Source organism: Bombina bombina, chromosome 3, assembly GCF_027579735.1.
Source record: "Bombina bombina isolate aBomBom1 chromosome 3, aBomBom1.pri, whole genome shotgun sequence".
Classification (NCBI taxonomy): Eukaryota; Metazoa; Chordata; class Amphibia; order Anura; family Bombinatoridae; genus Bombina; species Bombina bombina.
Genome location: NC_069501.1, coordinates 670990291 through 671010221, shown reverse-complemented (window position 1 = coordinate 671010221; position 19931 = coordinate 670990291). Strand labels below are relative to the sequence as shown.

At 35.8% G+C, this 19931-nt stretch overlaps 1 protein-coding gene across 1 annotated transcript in view; it reads right to left on the bottom strand.

The window, feature by feature from the left end:
* The window catches only part of GAS2L2 (growth arrest specific 2 like 2), an 85037-nt gene extending 67345 nt beyond the window's left edge, over positions 1 to 17692 (bottom strand). The window contains exons 1-2 of the mRNA XM_053705414.1: positions 17335 to 17692; positions 7855 to 8093 (exon numbers count right to left, since the gene is read on the bottom strand). Of these exons, the coding sequence (XP_053561389.1) occupies positions 7855 to 8093; positions 17335 to 17692 (597 nt within the window). The remainder of the gene's footprint in view (positions 1 to 7854; positions 8094 to 17334) is intronic.
* Between the last annotated feature and the right edge of the window lie 2239 nt (positions 17693 to 19931).

Genomic DNA, 19931 nt, shown 5'->3' with positions numbered 1-19931 from the left:
GTGTTTTTTTTTTTTAATGGGTATTAAGATAGGAATATTTTTTATTATTTTTGATAATTTGTTATTTTGTCTAATGTATTTTTTTCGTTTTGGGGTAGGTTTTTATTTTTAGATTAGGGCTTGGGCATTTCATAAAAGAGCTGAATGCCCTTTTAAGAGCAGGAAAAAGAGCTAAATGCCCTTTTAAGGGCAATGCCCATACAAATGCCCTTTTCAGGGAAATGGGTAGATTAGGTTTTACTTTATTTTTATTTTGTGGATTTGGGGGTGGGGGTTTGTATAATGTTAGAGGGTGTTTGTTTTGTTTTGTAGCAAAAGAGCTGTTAACTTTAGGGCCATTGGTAGTTTATTCTAGATTAGGCTTTTTTATTTTGGGGTGTTTTTTAAAGGGTATTAGAATAGGAATAATTTTTATTGTTTTGTATAATTTAATTTGTTATTTTTTGTAATGTTAGTTTTTTTTATTTTTAGTAATTTTAGTGTTTTTTATTTTTTGTAATGTTAGGTTTTAGTGTAAGGCAGGTTAGGTTTTATTTCACAGGTAAGTTTGTATTTATTTTAACTAGGTAGTTAGTAAATAGTTAATAACTATTTACTAACTAGTCTACCTAGTTAAAATAAATACAAACTTACCTGTGAAATAAAAATAAAACCTAAGCTAGCTACAATATAACTATTAGTTTTATTGTAGCTAGTTTAGGTTTTATTTCACAGGTAAGTATTTAGTTTTAAATAGGAATTAATTAGTTAATAATTGTAAGTTTAATTTAGGTCTATTTTAATTATGTTAAAGTTAGGGGTTACGGTTAGGGTTAGGGTTATGTTAGGGTTAGGTTTAGGGGTAAATATATAGTTTAATTTAGGTTGTTGCGGTGGGGGGGGCAGGCGGTTTATCGGTTAATAGGTTTATTTAGTGGCAGTGATGTGGGATGCCAGAGGTTTAGGGGTTAATAACTTTATTTAGTGCTGGCGATGTCGGGGAATGGCAGAATAGGGGTTAATAGATTTATTATAGTGTGGACGATGTTGGGGTGCAGGGGAATAGGGGTTAATAACTTTAGTATAGTGGCGGCGATGTTGGGAACGGCAGATTAGGGGTGTTTAGACTCTGGGTTTATGTTAGGGTGTTAGGTTTAAACATAACTTTATTTTTCCCCATAGACATCAATGGGGCTGCGTTACGGAGCTTTTCATTCTGCGATCGCAGGTGTTAGGCTTTTTTCTGACCTGCTCTCCCTGATGATGTCTATGGGGAAAGCGTGCACAAGCACATCAAATCAGCTCTTGGATTGTGTGCGGTATGGAGCTCAATGCAGCCATATCGCAAGCACAAGCCTTTTTTTTTTTTTTTTTTTTTTGTAATGGTTGCGCTATAGGGGGTTAAATACTTTTGTTGCGTTCGTTAATTTCCCTATAGCGCTTATAACTCGTAATCTAGGTGTATGGCAGCTCTGTTTGTGACTATGTATAACATTTCTATAAACATTGTTGCAAACAGTGTGCTGCCCTGGCTAAAGATACATGCACACTGCTTAACTCAGCTAGGATTACTCTAATAATTCTTCAACATCTCAGGTAGCCTTAGGCTTTGTTTTTTATAACATTAGTCTATCATTCTGTTTTTGCATACCACCATTACATATATAAAGAGAATGACACTTAAAGGGGCAGTCTACTCCAGAATTTTTAATGTTTAAAAAGATAGATAATTCCTTTTTTACCCATTCCCCAGTTTTTCACAGCCACATGGTTATATTAATACACTTTTAACCTCTGTGATTACCTTGTATCTAAGCCTCTGCAGACTGTACCCTAATTTCAGTTATTTTGACAGACTTGTATTTTAGCCAATCAGTGCTGACTCATAAATCACTCCACAGAAGTGTTATCTATATGGCACACATGAAGTAGCACTGTCTAGCTGTGAAAAAACTGTCAAAATGTATAAGAGATAAGAGGCGGCCTTCAAGGGCTTAGAGCCTACCTAGCTTTAGCTTTCAACAAAGAATACCAAGAGAACAAAGCAAATTTGATGATAAAAGTAAATTGGAAAGTTGTTTAAAATTGTATGCCCTATCTGAATCATGAAAGTTTAATTTTGACTAGACTGTCCCTTTAATAGTAGGTAAAATATAAACATATTTTTTTTCTATAGTAATGGAGGCCAGAATCTAAGTATTATACATTAAAGAGACATGGTAGCGATTCATCAACTTTAGTGCGTAACTTCCAGTCAAGTGTTTATTTTAAACGAGCATGATCTATTTCTGTATAAAATAATGTAATTATTTGTCTGCAAACAACTCATTCAGAAAAAATGCCTTTATTTCTATAAGAAAGCAGCTAACCAAAGACTCTATTGCTAGACTCATTCCACAGATTATAATAATATGAGTGATACAGCCTTCATCATCCTGATGGTAGCCTAAAATAAAGGTGTATAAGTATATGTAATAAGCTGTATATTATATAAGTGAGAGAGAGAGAGAGAGAGAGAGAGAGAGAGAGAGAGAGAGAGAGAGAGAGAGAGAGAGAGATTAAATAATACACACAAAACAAATATGTATTCAAAGGATATGTGATATTTACATGAATGTGTTAATTTGGTAGGGTATAAGAAAAACTACCCATTTGTTTGAGAACTGTGCCTCACTGTCCCTCCTCTATTTATGTACCAATTTTTCTCAATAAAACCTGGAACCTCCAAAATCCTACCTTAAAATATAAAGTCTCCAAGGTGTGACATGAGGTTAGCATGTGTGCTTTGATATTATGGCCAACATAAAGTACTAAAACATTTGAAAGTTTGGGGATAACTTTTTATTTATACTGGATGATCTCATATACCATGTATATCATAATCATATGAAAGTATAAGATAGCAGAATTAATCAGATGTGACCTTCTGGTTACAATACTTATGCGTTAAAAATATTTTACAAATATTTCAAATAAAGTCAGGAAATTAATAGGCAAAGTTCTCATTCAAATGTTTAAAATCAAGTAAATTCCAACAATATTTTTACACTAATAGACATAACATCACATACATCATCAATTCAATCCAATATGAGTGAATATCACATAATTGCTGTGATAACTAATTTAAAAGTTAGAAAAAAAATCTTTCAAAAACTGAATAAATATTAACATGGTAATTCAAAAACTAACATTTACCCAAGTGTTTTTTGGGTATTGAAAATATTTATATATTTTAAGTCAAGCTATATTACTTTTGAATATTTTTAATTAAGTTGTAACAAAAAAACCTTCAGAACAAAAAATATAAAATTAGTTTTAATTTTTTATTAGTGTTTTGAGAAAAACATGTCTAATTAATACTGATTATACTGGTATAGTTTCCCTAGCCTAGATACATAATATGTCCGGACTGAATTATTATTATTATTATTATTATTATTATTATTATTATTATTATAATACATTTTTATCAGCTTGTTAAATAAAGTTCACATAAATCCAATTATTTTGTTATTATATTATTATTGAATTATTTGTTTGCTTAAGTACCATAAATAGAAGGATTATTTAATTCTGTTCACACTGGTAGATCCATTTAAAATCATTATTTTTAAATTATATTGCATATAAATGTAATTTATTAATGTATTCCTTATCAACAGTTAAAATTACAAATTATTATCCATCATTTAGGTTTTATTAAATAAAAAGGGCCTTGGAAAGGGATTGTCTCTACTGTTGACTTTCACTTACCATTGTCATATATATAACATGCCCACGCAAGCTTTAAAGGGACATTCAACACTAAGGGCTAGATTACAAGTGGAACGCTAAATTATTGCGTTTGCGGGCGAGCGATAATTAATCAGACATTACAAGTGCTTAGGGCTTAAAATTAACCAGAGATCAGTTTTATAAATGCACCCCAAATGCCCCCAAAATACAGTGTAGTTTATTTTATTAAAAAATAAAGATAGCAGCATCTTTATTTTTTAATAAAACAACTGCACTAAACAGTATTTTGGGGCTAAAGTTAGCGGGAACGGAGTGTCTGACAACATCAAAACAAGGTTCAGATTGGAGCCTATAAAAATGCGATCTCATGAAAGCAATGCTTCCCAACAATGCAAATGAAAGCTCGCGTTCGCATTGCTGACAACATGTCATACCAGCGCACATTAACGTGCGCTGGTATTATACAATGGAGCGCAAATATCGCTTTCATGAAAGCAATATTTAGCGCTCCACCTGTTATCTGGCCCTAAATAAATACTAGATAAAATGATGCTTTCAAAGAAAAAATCAGTCTGAGAATGACATGTAGAGGACATTTTTAAAGTTTCCTTAGCTGCTTAAATATTGACAAAGTAAGTGTAAATCCTTTAGTTCCTATAAAACAATGGGAGCAGCAATGTTGTAACTTAGCTTACTTTCTCTGCTGTGGCCAATTAGGGACAGTTATAAACAGGTCACTAGAGTGTGCAGCCAATGACTGTGTGGAATATAACAGTGTTCTGCACTTCCATTTCTAACGGGAGCTGAAAAGCTAACAATTTCAGAATGGAATTACAGAAAAAGGGGACAAAATAATGCAAGTATATTGCAGAGGTTTTTTATATATGTACAATTTATCATTTTATATTACCATCTCAAAGTGTTTAATGTCCCTTTAATTTCAAGATTTCCATTATGTTAGCATGTTAATCCAGGAGATTCCCAGCTTTTGTGCATTTGAGTTAAAATTAAAGTTGGATTCTTTAACTACACTTCCTGGCCTAAGAATTCTTGAATGTCTAGGTCAATGATAGATGATTCTTAAAATAAGCAAAGAAGGGTGTGTGTCCGGGCAGTGGCCATATTAGGAGCTCCTCACTTCACCTAAATAATCTGACAATTATTCTACTATAGAAGTGGCATCGCTAACCTATACATAAAGTATAAGCTTCGGCAGCACCTATCGCACTGTTTGGTGTCAATATTGTGCAAGTAACCCTGTGTGAAAGCTGTATCCCGGACTGTTGAAGACTTTGGCAGCGGCCTAAATTTCATCTTTCAACATCCCATCCCACCCAAACCTGGGGTATAGCAGTCAACATCATACTGCAGTAATAAACCCTCATCAAGTACTACTCAAGCTATTACATAACTTTTAGCTAACCGCCTCCTGTTCTACTAATGGAAGACTATTACTACACTGTCCAAATTATGTTGGAGGACCTTGAGACAAAGTTATTCAACAAGATGGCCGACTTACTTTCATTCCTGAGGACTGGGGATGACATGCCTTATCAACCCCCTCCGAGATCAGAAATAGCAGTGTCGGCACTTGAGTCTGATGTACTGAGCACAAGAAGAGAAAGCACCAGGGTGAGTCCCCTATGTAGACCCCATCACAGAATGTTGCACAATTGCCATCACCACAAGCCAGCGACTTTAGGGGTAACTTTGGACTTCCGCTTGCTCCGGCAGATGCAGCCGATCAGCAGAGGTGAATTGTTGATCATCCTGAGATGGAGCATCCAAGGGAAAGTGACATGAAATTTTCCATTACTTCTCCTTGTAAGCACGATACCCCTACGGACATCCTAAGTTATCATGTGGAGGCCAGGGAAGAGACTTTCAGCTTAATCGGACAAAGTGAGACTGCTCTTCCATTCAGAGGCTCAGTGCCTGCTACTCTCTGGATCCAGGGACACATATATATATATTGCCTCCAGACTATATTAAACCTGTCCGGGGAAAGGAGGGGTATATCCTTTTTGTCCCCAATTTATAACTTTTACTCATCAATCAATCTCAGGGTTTTTCCTCTACAGTACCTCCACGTACATTAACTTGCAGGCTCAGCTCCAGATCGTTACCACTGGAGTGGGATAGATGGGGATTATTGTAGGGTGCACCCTAGCTCAAAGATCTTTTGTGAGTTTGTACCTACAATAGATCAGTGAAAGTGTGCCCAGCAATATTTCTGTATATCCACTTTTGAACTTATAATCACAGATACATAACATATCTAGTTGGCAAATCCCCATAATAGCTGAGACATCTAAACTTAGCATCCATGTACGTATATATACATATACGCATAAATACGTGGGCACTTGGGTTTACATTTTTTCTATATAGAGCTTTATGTTATTGATAATGACGATATAGTGAGTATATCTGATAAGGTGGAGATCTATAATATAAACACATTACAATATTACCTGCTGTCTATTCTAGAACAATCCATTGCTTCCAACCTATCCCATAATACCAGTTCCCCTCATATCCTCACTACCTGTTACATTTTACATAATGTAAACCTTTTTCCAATTGCTTTTCTTAAAATTACATTATAGTGGTGCTTGAAAAGTATCTCAATAAGTAACTGAAATGTTTCTAAGTTAATATTAGGTTTTTTGTTTGAAATGCATAGAAAACAGAGACCTCTGCTTACGTTAGACTATGGGTTTCAAAAAGTACTACCTCCCATGTTTTAAACTTTACCATTCCCTAAGACCTACCCAAAACCCTTAATTTTCACTATTACTGCCATAAAATCTTATATTATAATTTTATATTAGCCTACATTGGAGTATATATTATTCCTATATCATATTAGCACATGATTTCTTCCTATATGCATTAAGGTCCGAGAGTGACCATTCCAAACTCTAGTTTCCCTATCCTTTACACCATCAGCCTAGTCAAGTTCATGAGTGACCTTCTGAGTAATGTAGGGAATATTTGCTAAATTATAAAAAAAAAACCATAATTATATGACAGATGATGCTATTCTTTTATGTACATTTTACGTGTTGGTTATCGTTCTCATATTTTAACATTGTTTGCTTGATATTATTCCTTTACATTGTACCGGGTTATTGTACTAGCCTCATATATACAATCCTGATACAGATATGTCTATGTGTATTATACTATAATGGTTTGGAAATAGCATGTATGTCTACAACCACTATGTAAGGACTGACATTACAGATTGTAATGTATAAAACCCTCTATTTCACATCCTATTACCAACAGGAATTTACATTTCTGTATTTTCTCCATTTCTGTGAAACCTTAAATAAACCAGCTGTTTTGGCCTATTGCCCAGGTGCAATTTATTCAAAAACAAGATATATATGAAAACAATCTTCCCAGAAGATTGTTTATGCTTAAACCATGACATAAAGCAAATTTAAACCTGTCACAACAATATGGAATTGTTGAATAGAAACACTCTAATATGAATGTGATTTTATTTCTTCTGAGTGTGAATGCACACAAATATGGTTATGTTTCTTCAATGGATTTTAATACCTGCAGAATTACTACACAGATTTAATTGATTTATTCAAAAGGCCTTCAGGTTGTATTTCCTTGCCAAACAAATCAACATTGGAAAGTTCCTTATCCTGCTATTTTAATAACTCAAAAACGATTCAAATAAATTTACTTACCAGCTAATTTACCAATATATAGCCAAATTGTTAATTATAAAGTTACAGTAAGCTTAGGGACAAAATAATGGTGCACATAATTGGAAGTTCATTAATACTGCCATGAGTTACTCATCCTTTTTATCTTGCAAATTGACTACCACCCCACCTCTTGGAGAATGTCATAATATATTCACAATATGAACTTCAAATAACTCCTCAGACACCTGCCTCTAATCTTTTTTATATGATATGCAATACATAAATATAGTTAGAAAGAACAATAACCACATATATAGGTAGAAATAATCAATTGCCTCAGGACTAATATTATGCAATTATTATCTTTAAAAAAAATTCCAATACACCATAGCTAGAAGTAATATTATAAATATCCAACCAATGAGACATAACATTTAGTATATATTTATATAGAACAACTTACCATTTGATCTAGGTTCTTAAAGTTACAAGGTTTTCTTTGGGGTTTGGGAAGTGGGATTTCCTCTGGAGGCAAGTCTAGCTCCTCTCGGATCTCCTCTTCTATCTGTTCTTCCATCTGTATTAGCATGGGAGCACTCACGCCAAAGCGAGAGGCCCGACGGGCAAGCTCAAGCAGACACAAGACAAAATTCTTTTCATTTTTACGCAGTACCAGATCCTCTGTCTCAAACATTACAACATCTAATGTCAAGGAAAGAACAAAAAAGTGATGAATATAATGCTAAGTTTGCTGTTTAATAAACATTAAGACAAATGCATTTTACTTAACATATGGTTTGTAAATAAATAGAAAAAAATATTTTGTTTCTAACTGGTAATAGATTACAAGTGTATTTAAATTTATCTAATAAATGACTTCATTAAAAAAAAGAAAAAAGATGACTTTTTTGTAATGTAAGACTAAGACAGCTGTTCTTCAGTAGGGTGATAAGCTATAGAGTCACTATCCCCGACAGACAGACAGACAGACAGACAGATAGAAAGATAGATAGATAGATAGATAGATAGATAGATAGATAGATAGATAGATAGATAGTCATTAGCTGCATAGAGGTGCAACCTCCAAGTAGCTTGCTTATACCACCACTATCCTTAAAGGTAAATCATATTTCTGACAAATAATCTCCAGTCATGTATGGCTCAACATACAAATGAAGAACACAAAAGGATAAAGGTTTGATGCACAAACCTTGAAAGAGTACAGTTCCACATTAGAATCTAACTGCATGTTTTAAAAGAGCCCCTATATTTATGGGCATCAAAACTGAATCAAATACATCTAACAATTCAGATGTACATACATGTAACCTTACTCAAGCCATACATCAAGTATATGTTCACTAAAAATGTTGCATGTGTTTGATCTCCTTAAAGAAGATTCCAGTCGAGTCTACCTGGACCTCATTGAGAGCCAGAATAGAGGGTCTCAGACTGAAACACTGTCAAAATCTAAAAACAATTGTATTTGAACAAATAGAAGTGTGTATAGCAATGTATAACTGATTATAAAGAAACAAACATTTACGACTAGATGACAAGTTTTGTCGGTAGAGCCGTGCGGTGCTAACGAGCCTTTTTTTTTTCACCGCTCACTTAAAACAACGCTGTTATTACGAGTTTTCTGAATGGCTGCGTTAGCCTCAGAAAAGTGAGACATGTTGTTCAGAAAAGTGAGCGGAGAGCAAAATTTAGCTCCACATCTCACCTCGATACCAGCGTTGCTTTATGGGGCTGAGCAGCGTTCAGCTTCTAACGCAGCCCCATTGTTTTCGATAGGAAAATAAAAAATATGTCTACACCTAACACCCTAATATGAACCCCGAGTCTAAACACCCCTAATCTTATACTTATTTACCCCTAATCTGCCGCCCCCAACATCGTCACCACCTGCATTATACTATTAACCCCTAATCTGCCGCTCCGGACACCGCCGTCACCTACATTATACCTATGAACCCCTAATCTGCTGCCCCTAACATCGCCAACACCTACATTATATTTATTAACCCCTAATCTGCCGCCCCCAACGTCGCCACCACCTACCTACAATTATTAACCCCTAATCTAGGATTTTTTTTCCTACCTTAATTCCGATTGGCTGATAGGATTCTATCAGCCAATCTGAATTCAAGGGACGCCATCTTGGATGACGTCATTTAAAGGAACCTTCATTCTTCGTTAGGACTTCGTTTGAAGAGGATGCTCCGCGTCGGCTGGATTGAAGATGGACCCGCTCAGGAAGGATGAAGATAGAAGATGCCGCCTGGATGAAGACTTCTGCCGTCTGGAGGACCTCTTCTGCCCCGATCGGATGAAGACTTCTGCCCCTCTGGAGGTTCACTTGTGCCCGGCAGGGTGAAGACGACTCAAGGTAGGGTGATCTTCAGGGGGTTAGTGTTAGGTTTTTTTAAGGGGGGGTTGGGTGAATTTTAGAGTAGGGGTGTGTGGGTTGTAATGTTGGGGGGTATTGTATTTTTTTACAGGTAAAAGAGCTGATTACTTTGGGGCAATGCCCCGCAAAAGGCCCTTTTAAGGGTTATTTGTAATTTAGTATAGGGTAGGGAAATTTTTTTATTTTGTGGGGCTTTTTTATTTTATTAGGGGGATTAGATTAGGTGTAATTAGTTTTAAAATTTGTAAAAAAAAAAAAATTCTGTAATTTAGTGGTTTTTTTCCGTACTTTAGTTTATTTAATTTAATTGTAATTAATTGTAGGTAGTTTAGGTAATTAATTTAATTATAGAGTAGTGTTAGGTGTAATTGTAACTTAGGTTAGGGTTTATTTTACAGGTCAATTTGTATTTATTTTAGCTAGGTAGTTATTAAATAGTTAATAACTATTTAATAACTATTGTACCTAGTTAAAATAAATACAAAGTTGCCTGTAAAATAAAAATACATCCTAAAATAGCTATAATGTAACTATTAGTTATATTGTAGCTATCTTATGGTTTATTTTATAGGTAAGTATTTAGTTTTAAATAGGAATAATGTAGTTAATAATAGTAATTTTATTTATATTTATTTAAATTATATTTAAGTTAGGGGGGCTTAAGGTTAGGGTTAGACTTAGGTTTAGGGTTTAATACATTTAATATAGTAGCAGCGACGTTGGGGTCGGCAGATTAGGGGTTAATAAATGTAGGTAGGTTTCGGCGATGTTAGGGACGGCAGATTAGGGGTTAATAAAATGTAACTAGTGTTTGCGAGGCGGGAGTGCGGCGGTTTAGGGGTTAATACATTTATTAAAGTGGCGGCGATGTCCGGTCGGCAGATTAGGGGTTAATAATTGTAGGTAGGTGGCGGTGACGTTGGGGGCGGCAGATTAGGGGTTAATAAATATAATGTAGGTGTCGGCGATGTTAGGGGCAGCAGATTAGGGGTTCATAGGTATAATGTAGGTGGCAGCGATGTCCGGTCGGCAGATTAGGGGTTAAAAAATGTATTTAAGTGTTTGCGATGTGGGGGAGGGGCTCGGTTTAGGGGTTAATAGGTAGTTTATGGGTGTTAGTGTATTTTTTAGCACTTTAGTTAAGAGCTTTATATTCCGGCGTTAGCCCATAAAACTCTTAAATACTGACTTTCAAATGTGGTAGGAGTCTTGCCAGGAGAGGGTCTACCGCTCACTTTTTTAGGCGATCGTAATACCGGCGTTAGGCAAATCCCATTAAAAAGATAGGATACGCAATTGACGTAAGGGGATTTGCGGTAGCCTCGAGTCGCTGAAGAAAAGTGAGCGGTACACCTGTACCTGCCAGACTCATAATACCAGCGGGCATTAAAAAGCAGCATTGGGACCTCTCAACGCTGCTTTTTAAGGCTAATGCAGAATTCGGGATCTAGCCGTTATTTTGTACCCATTATGGGCCAGATTACAAGTGGCACATTGACAGTTACATTGGAGAGAAAAGGGTTTTATTGCAGCTGTTGCCGTTTACCACTTGTATTACATGTTGAAAGAAAATGCGATAGTTTGAACGCAATCATAATTTACGCTAGACTGATTACTGCATTCTCAGAGCTCTCGTTAACTATTTTGCAAAACAAATTGTCACAAAACACATAAAAAATACATTGCAAAGTACAGTTACACTCATAATAAAACTATCTCAGGCAAAGGGATTTAACATAGAGATACAGACATATACATGTCTAAAGATGTATATGCATGTGTATATATATATATATATTTATGTTTATAAGTATATATGTATTTACAGACAAATATACACAAAAATACATATATAGACATACAGTCATGGACAAAAATATTGGCACCCCTGCATTTCTGTCAGATAATGCACCACTTTGCACAGAAAATTGTTGCAATTACAAATGTTTAGGCATTCTCATGTTTGTTTCTTCTGTTTGTATTGGTATGACACAAAGAAGTGGAGAAAAAAAAGCCAAATCTGACACATTCCCCGCACATTTCTAAAAATGGACTGGACAAAATTATTGCCATCTTCTCAAAATTTTAAGAAATAATTGCATTCCAAGTTTGTGATGCTCCTGTAATTTGTACTTAAACTAACCTGTATCAATTAACAGGTGCTGACAATATAGAAATCCCACTGGCAACCAGTTAAAATGGTGAAAATTTGACTCAACCTTTTTGTTGTGTGTCTCTGTGTGCTACACTGAGCATGGAGAAGAGAAAGAGCAGCAAATAATTGTCTGAGGATTTGAGAACAAAAATTGTGGAAAAGCATGGACAATCTCAAGGTTACAACTCCATTTCCAGAGATCCTAATGTTCCTGTGTCTACTGTGCACAACATTGTCAAGAAGTTTACAGCCCATGGCACTGTAGCTAATCTCCCTGGATGTGGACGAAAGAGAAAAATTGATCAAAAGATTTCAACGAAGGATTGTTCGAATGGTGGATAAAGAACCTCAATCAACTTCTAGACAAATTAAAGCTGGCCTTCAAGCACAAGGTACAAATGTGTCAGCTCGCACTATACGTCACCATCTGAATGAAAAGGGACGCTATGTTAGGAGACCCAGGAGGACCCCACAGCTGACACAGAAATATAAAAAAGCCAGATTGGAGTTTACCAAAAACTTACCTGAGGAAGCCAAAATCCTTTTGGGAGAATGTGCTGTGGACAGACGAAACAAAATTACAGCTTTTTGGTAAAGCCCATCATTATATTGTTTTCAGAAACCAATGTATTTATGAATAAACAGAACATATTCTGCTATGTGAAGAACATTGGAATGCGAAATATAAGCACACTTGAGAATATGCAATCAGGTTAGCCTGGAAGTAAGGTGTTTTGTTTTGTTTTTAACACTTTTTTAGCTCCTTTGACTTCTATGGGGGAATATGTTATCACGCATGCAATATTCTAAGTTTGGCTTTTTACGTGCATCGGTTAGCGCGTGAGCGAAAACAATTTACTTTCATCTTGTTATACGAGTGCTACCCAACGCGAGAAAAAAAGCTTACTTCTAGCAGAGTTAGTGCTTGAGTGGGATCTTTAAATACTGCTCCACTAATAATATGGCCCTATATTGCCTTAAATATTAACATTAAAAGTCAAAACCACCCTCTAAATAATGTTATCAAGTAATGGATAGAAAAAAGTCTGTCAGAGCTGTGATGATTTGCTATTGAAACTTCCAAAACTCTGAACCCTTCATGAAAATAGAAAAATAGTCATAGCTCAGTTTAAATTCAACTGCCCGCAGAAGTAGCAGCGCAAACTTGGTTTAACTTCACTTTACAAAAATAGCATCATCGGACCAACATGTCACTACAAAACTTCATTATTTCCAATACAGAGAATGTTCCAGCTCCTTCATGCATTTCGCCCCATTGTGGATTTTACCTATCTAATGGACCAAGAACCTGCCGAGTGGTTTCAATTTCAGCTTTATATAAATAATAGAACTTTACAACACCCCCACGACAAAGCACAGCCTTGTATTCATTGTTAAGGAATAAATCCACATATAAAATGATTAATAAGTACAACAGTAGTGTGTGTATGTAAATATGGCCCTGTTGCTATGGCAAAGCATTGAAATGGATTTGCCTACACTGTCAAAGCAATCGCAACAAATAATGAGGGGCATTATGTTTGTGAAACTAATATCTCACTGGAAAAACTCTAAACAAAATCACAACTCAAAAATTGAGAAATTTAAAGATATTTGTACCAGCCCATCATCACATCCAAGAGCTGCAAATGGCTCTACATTATAATCAATAGAGCAACATCAAACACATAACCTTTCAACTCAACGCTTAGAATGAGCTTCACTGTGAAGGATACCTACCGGAATCACTTAAATGTCCTTAAAAGGTTACAAACTAATACAATGGAAAATAAACACCTTTCTAAAACAGTCTACCCTAACATATGCAAAGAAAAACTGAAATAAGTAAACAAACAAAAAAACACTGAGATAACTTAAAGGGACAGTCTACAATAGAATTGTTATTGTTTTAAAAGATAGATAATCCCTTTATTACCCATTCCCCAGTTTTGCAAAACCAAACCATTTATATTAATATACTTTTTACCTCTGTGATTACCTTGTAACTAAGCCTCTTCTGACAGCCCCCTGATCACATGACTTTATAGTTATTATCTATTGACTTGCATTAAGTACTGTATTGTGCTAAATCTGAAATAACTCCTTGGGTGTGAACACAATGTTATCTATATGTCTCACATAAACTAGCAGTCTCCTGTTTTGAAAAGCAAATACACAAGCATGTGATAAGAGGCTGTCTATAGTGGCTAAGAAACAGGCAGAAATTTAGAGGTTTAAATGTTATAAAGTATATTAATATATCAATGTTGGTTGTACAAAGCTGGGGAAGGGGTAATAAAGGCATTATCTAACTTTTTAAACAATAACAATTTTAGTGTAGAATGTCCCTTTAACTTTGAAATAGTGAGGCATTAGTGGAATGTGATTTGGTTCATATGGGTAATAAAGCATTTATGAATACCTCAGGTTTGGCATTAGTCCCAAATTCTAACCACGCCCCCAGTAGGCCCATTGTGAGCACTTCACTGATTCTGTGTGACCTCTGAGACACCTTTCTTTCTACTCAGTGCCTTTACTTTTCCCTTTTACATTTACATTAACCGTGTTACAAGCATATTTTGTAAACTGTTATGGTTAAGCCTGCCCTTTGGGCAGGGTGGAAAGAGGCACCGGCACGGGGCCCCCGCATTTTCAGATGTTATGGCATACAGGGGGAGGGGAATAAGAGTTCTGGGATCGTCAAATTTGTCTTGCCCAGGGCCCCACATATCTTAAAGGGACAGTTCACCCAAAAACTTTCTCCCCTTTAAATTATTCCCAATGATCCTTTTTACCTGTTAGAGTGTATTAAAGTGGCTCCTTTACTCCTATTTCAGCATTGGAAATAGCTGATTTAGCTTGTGGTTTCCCAACCTATACTGAAAGTTTTGATACTGGCGTATATGCTATTGAGAAGCCTAAGTAAACACAGCCAGCAGAAGAGATTACACCCTCAGTGGGGGGCATGATAGTTAAGTAATAAAATGATAATTTTCCATTGTTCTCTCTATATATTGAGGTTTGGTGTTCTAGACAAATATAAGATAAGGAAGCAAGTCTGTGTACATAAAAGTGATAACATAATGAGATCTGATATTTCCTGAAGCTCAACCCATTGTAATAGGCTGTGGTTTCAAAGCACAAAACCAGCTACTTCAGATACACAAATAAACCCGAAAATGCAATTTCTCAAATATTTTATACTCTGCAGTTGGTATAACAAGTCATTTAAAATACATTTATGGAAAAACAATTTTACAGTGTACTGTCCCTTTAAGGGTGTCCTTCCCAGGTTGCAGTCGTATTGTGTATTGTCTCTGTAATGTAACTATATATGCTAATTGCAGTGATGCCCACTAACAAATCATTGAAAAGTATAGGTGAAGTGATGCTCAATTAATTTTGACTGTGTTTTTGCCTTCATAATGAGGACCCACGGCAATTTCACAAACATCTATGAATCTAGGCCAATATCTCCAGTTCATTCTTTTAGCTGTTGGCTCCCAAAACTAAAAAACACTATTTTTTTAAATATACAAAATGTTAAAATCCATATATTAAACAACACAAACTCATGCAGAGGAGTTTTTAAACCCGCAAACCATTTACAAGCAATTTACAGACCAGCACATTTTGTAATTAAAAGTCTTAGTCTATATCTTCTATTCCAGGAATAGCCACAAGAACAAGAACAGCATGCTTTTCCATCATTCATTAACAGTTAACTTCATAACTTTACTAATTCTGGAAAGACAACACAGGTAATCTATTCTGACTATATGACACACATTTAAAAAATATTTCCATGTTCTTATAAAAAAAAAGTTATTCTTTAAAGATAATAAAAATATAATAATAGGAATCTTATTTTCATTAAAGTATAAGGAAATATATTAAACAAAAAGGAACATGTCAGGGGTGTGCGTGCATTTGTAAGTATGAGCATGTGGGCGTGTTTGAGTGTATTTGAGTGTATATGTGAGTTTTATAGCTCATAAAAAACTATTAGGATGCACAAGTAGGTAGCTTGATCCAAAAGTAGAAGATAGTGTGGCACTACTGGAATTCATATATACTGTGGATTTACAACATTATGAAATGTTTCAGCCATCACACAGGCTTTTATTAGGTTACATCCAACAATGTCTGTGGGCCCACTAGGAATTACATATGAATCCGTTAGTCACACCTATGAAGTATATGTGTCTATAAAAAAAGTCTATATGCTCTGTATCAAACTATCTTCTTGGTAATATTAGGGAGAATGTGAAAAACTCTAGGTGGTGATTTTATTGACTCTCACTGACGGAAGTGAAAGCTGATACTGAAATCAAATCTCAAAATACTTTAGAGAAGCAAAGATGTAAGTGATAAATCAAATAGTGTATGCTGTTTTGCAATATAAATATTTTTATTGTCTCACTATATAAAGTGTAATTGCAGTAATCCAATGCTCACTGGTGAATTCTTTTGGGGGTCTGTTTCAAATGACATCTGGAAATTTGCGTATTTTTATTGTTTTCCACCTGGCATTATTTCTCTGGACTGTGGACACCCATGATTGAGTCCTCATTATTTTATTATTGTTCTGAGAGCTGGTAAGTCCTCGCACCTCTTTTCAAAAGATTTTTCTGTTATGAGACCTTGGCCCATATTTATCAAGTACTGTACGGAGCTTGAAGGGCCGTGTTTCTGGCGAGTCTGAAGACTCGACAGAAACACAAGTTAGGAAGCAGCGGTCTAAAGACCGCTGCTCCATAACCCTGTCCACCTGCTCTGAGCAGGCGGACAGGAATCGCCGGAAATCAACCCGATCGAGTACGATCGGGTTGATTGACACCCCCCTGCTGGCGGCCGATTGGCCGAGAGTCCGTAGGGGGCGGCGTTGCACCAGCAGTTCTTGTGAGCTGCTTGTGCAATGTTAAATGTGGAGAGCGTATTGTTCTCCGCATTTAGCGAGGTCTTGCGGACCTGATCTGCACTGTTGGATCAGGTCCGCAAGACCTTTGATAAATAGAGGCATTTATCTAAATAGCTGGCTCCAATGGGAGTGGGGCATTAGAAATAGAAATAGCCCAAAATAATATCAATATGATCTACTAGTGTAATATTCTACAAATATTTTGAAATGCATTTTTAATGCTAGAGTTACTTTAAGCTGAACTTCTGTAGCAATCAGCTTTTTTTGTCAGACCTCTGTAAAGAGACCGCTGAGCAATAAGATCAAAACAAAAAAAGTTTATAATTAACTGATTTAATTTCAACCCATTGAGGAATGACCAAAAAGTTATTCAGTGCTTACTCATGCTGCTCACCATGTTTTGATGCAACAGTAATGATAAATGTATTTGGTCGCAGACAATGAAAAATCTCACCTTTAATGTCCATCTCCTTCCTGCACCATCGAATGAAGTTGGATACATTATCTCGGGCAAGAAATGTGCCTGGTTGGGCTAAACTGTTATATTTGGCTCCTGATTTTGGCAGTTGGATTTTTTGTGCCAGTGCAGGATATTCTGCTGCAAATTCCTTTGCCACATCGCTCACATAGTTGGCATGCTGACAGAGTACAGTTCCAGTCTCAAAGACATCAAAAAAGTCATCTACTGTAATCTCCAAACCATATAACTCTTTCAGCCATTCTGCCAAGTCTTCCTTCATGGCATCCAGGTACTGCTCACTGGACTGAAATGTCCGAATGCTGCGCACACTACCCCCCTGGTGACCTGACATGGTGACTCCTAGAAAATAATGTAGTCTGAGAAGGAAAGTCAAAATTCAACAAGGTTTTCAGACTCACTAGTCTTCCACAGGCTTTTAGAAATCCATTTCATGCTGCTAGATTGCCCACTCAATAAGGGGCACACTGAGTATACGAACAGTCATTATCTGTTGGGGGCAAAGAACACGTTTATATTTAACTTCAGTGCCAACAGCTACAGTTAATAAACTATATAATGTACTCTATAGCTAAGAAAAGAAACATTTTTGAAAATATGACATTGTTGGTTCTGGAGGAAAGCAAGTTTACTTTTGTTGGCAGTTCCATTCAGAAGAAAAACTGAAGATTAGTCAACTTACATATTCTTTCTAAATCAGTGTTAATGAAACTCACTAACAGGAACAAGAAACCCTTCTTAATAATAAGCGTTAATTGTAAATATAAATTAAAGGTACTAAACTCCAAATTACAATTTCATGATTCTGATAGAGCATGCAGTTTTAAACACCTTTCCAATCTACTTCTATTATTAAATTAGCTTTGTTCTTTTGGTATCATTTGTTGAGGAGTAAAGCTAGGTAGGCTGATAGGAGATCAAGAGCATGCACGTCTTTAGCATCTTATGTCAGAAATGTTTGCAAATATGTATAACAATGCTATAAACATTGTTAGAAAACTGCTTCCAGGTGGCTTAAGATATGTGCACGTGCCTGGGCTCACCTGGGATTCATCTTTAACAAAGTATACCAAGACAACTAAGCAAATTTAAAAGACATACATTTGAACGTTTAGAATTTCATTCTCTATTCAATTTATTTGTTAATTTTCACTTTACTATCCCTTTAAATCTTTTAATTTCAGAACATGTTTGTGTGTTTTATTATACAAACTAGTAGGCAATAATAAATTAGTCCAGGTCTCAAGAAGCACTACATTTTACAGCACTGTTTTGTATTGCATTCGAGCACAATACTTAACAACTGTAATATGAGCGCACTATTTGTTAATTGTATACGGTGCACTGACAAAGATTTTGGACACTAAGATGCTTTGGTAAAATAATTACCAGAATTATGTGAGGTCTTGTGAAATGCAACAAGTAAGAATGTAAGATTAAAGAATAAATGAAACGGTACGTCCTTTACATTAATCAAATATGTTAAAGGGACATTAACCCCTTAATGACCACAATGTACCCTGTATGTCACTGGTCGTTAAGGGTTTTTTCAGGACATAAAAGCACAAGTCTAGAAAGAACACGCTATTAATTCCCTCCCTCCAGCAGGCTTTGTGGAATAGAGCAGTCTCAACGCTGGTGGCAAGACCGCGCTATAAAACAATTAAGTCCCAAAAAAAGGCCAGTGACATACAGGGTACGTCGCTGGTCCTTAAGGGGTTAAGCAATAAATACATTTCATGCCCCTCCCTTTAATCATGAGTGCTGCCATTATGGAACCCAGGTTACACCGCAGATATCTGAAGAAGAGCTACAACACATGAGCAAACAGGTCAGCACTGGAATGTAGTGAAAGACAGATTTCAACATGACAGCACCTAAGACTAGAGTTAGGCGGGGAATAACCTCAATACTATGGTTATTAAATGAATTTAGTGCTTAATGTCCCTTTAACTTTTTTGGCCCAAATTAAGGCCAATAGATATAAAGATACTGCATGTACTATGACTACATTATGGGCTAGATTAAATATTACCGCCGGCACTGCTCAAGTTAACTCAATAGCTCTCCTACTCTTGCACTCAGATTGGAAGTTGAAAGCTAAAAGTTTTCAGCTGAGCAAAAGCCTCCTGCACGCTAACATCAGGTGGTCACCTTTGAGCCCTTCCAGGTCAATTACCTTGTCACCAGATATACCGTATTATACCATATCCCTTTCAAACACTTTTTGTACACTTATTTCATAAACATATACTTGACATTTAATACATATAACTAGTGAAATACGTTATTTAATAGGTTTTATTATACTTTATTCTAGCACTAACACTTTACTTCAGGTCTCAAGTCATGATTTTTTTTAGCAATGTAATGTGTTGTGTTTGAGCGCAGCAAATACCTAATAGGAGCGATGTTTAGCACGGCTGAGCTATCCATTGAAATTATAGGGTATGCTAAGGAGATGTCGGCCGTGCTAAACATTCTCTGGTAATTCTGTTTTTCCATAGACTTGTAATACCAGTTTGTGGGCTATTCTGAGCGTGGGCTCGCAATATTGATAGTGCATACTGTGC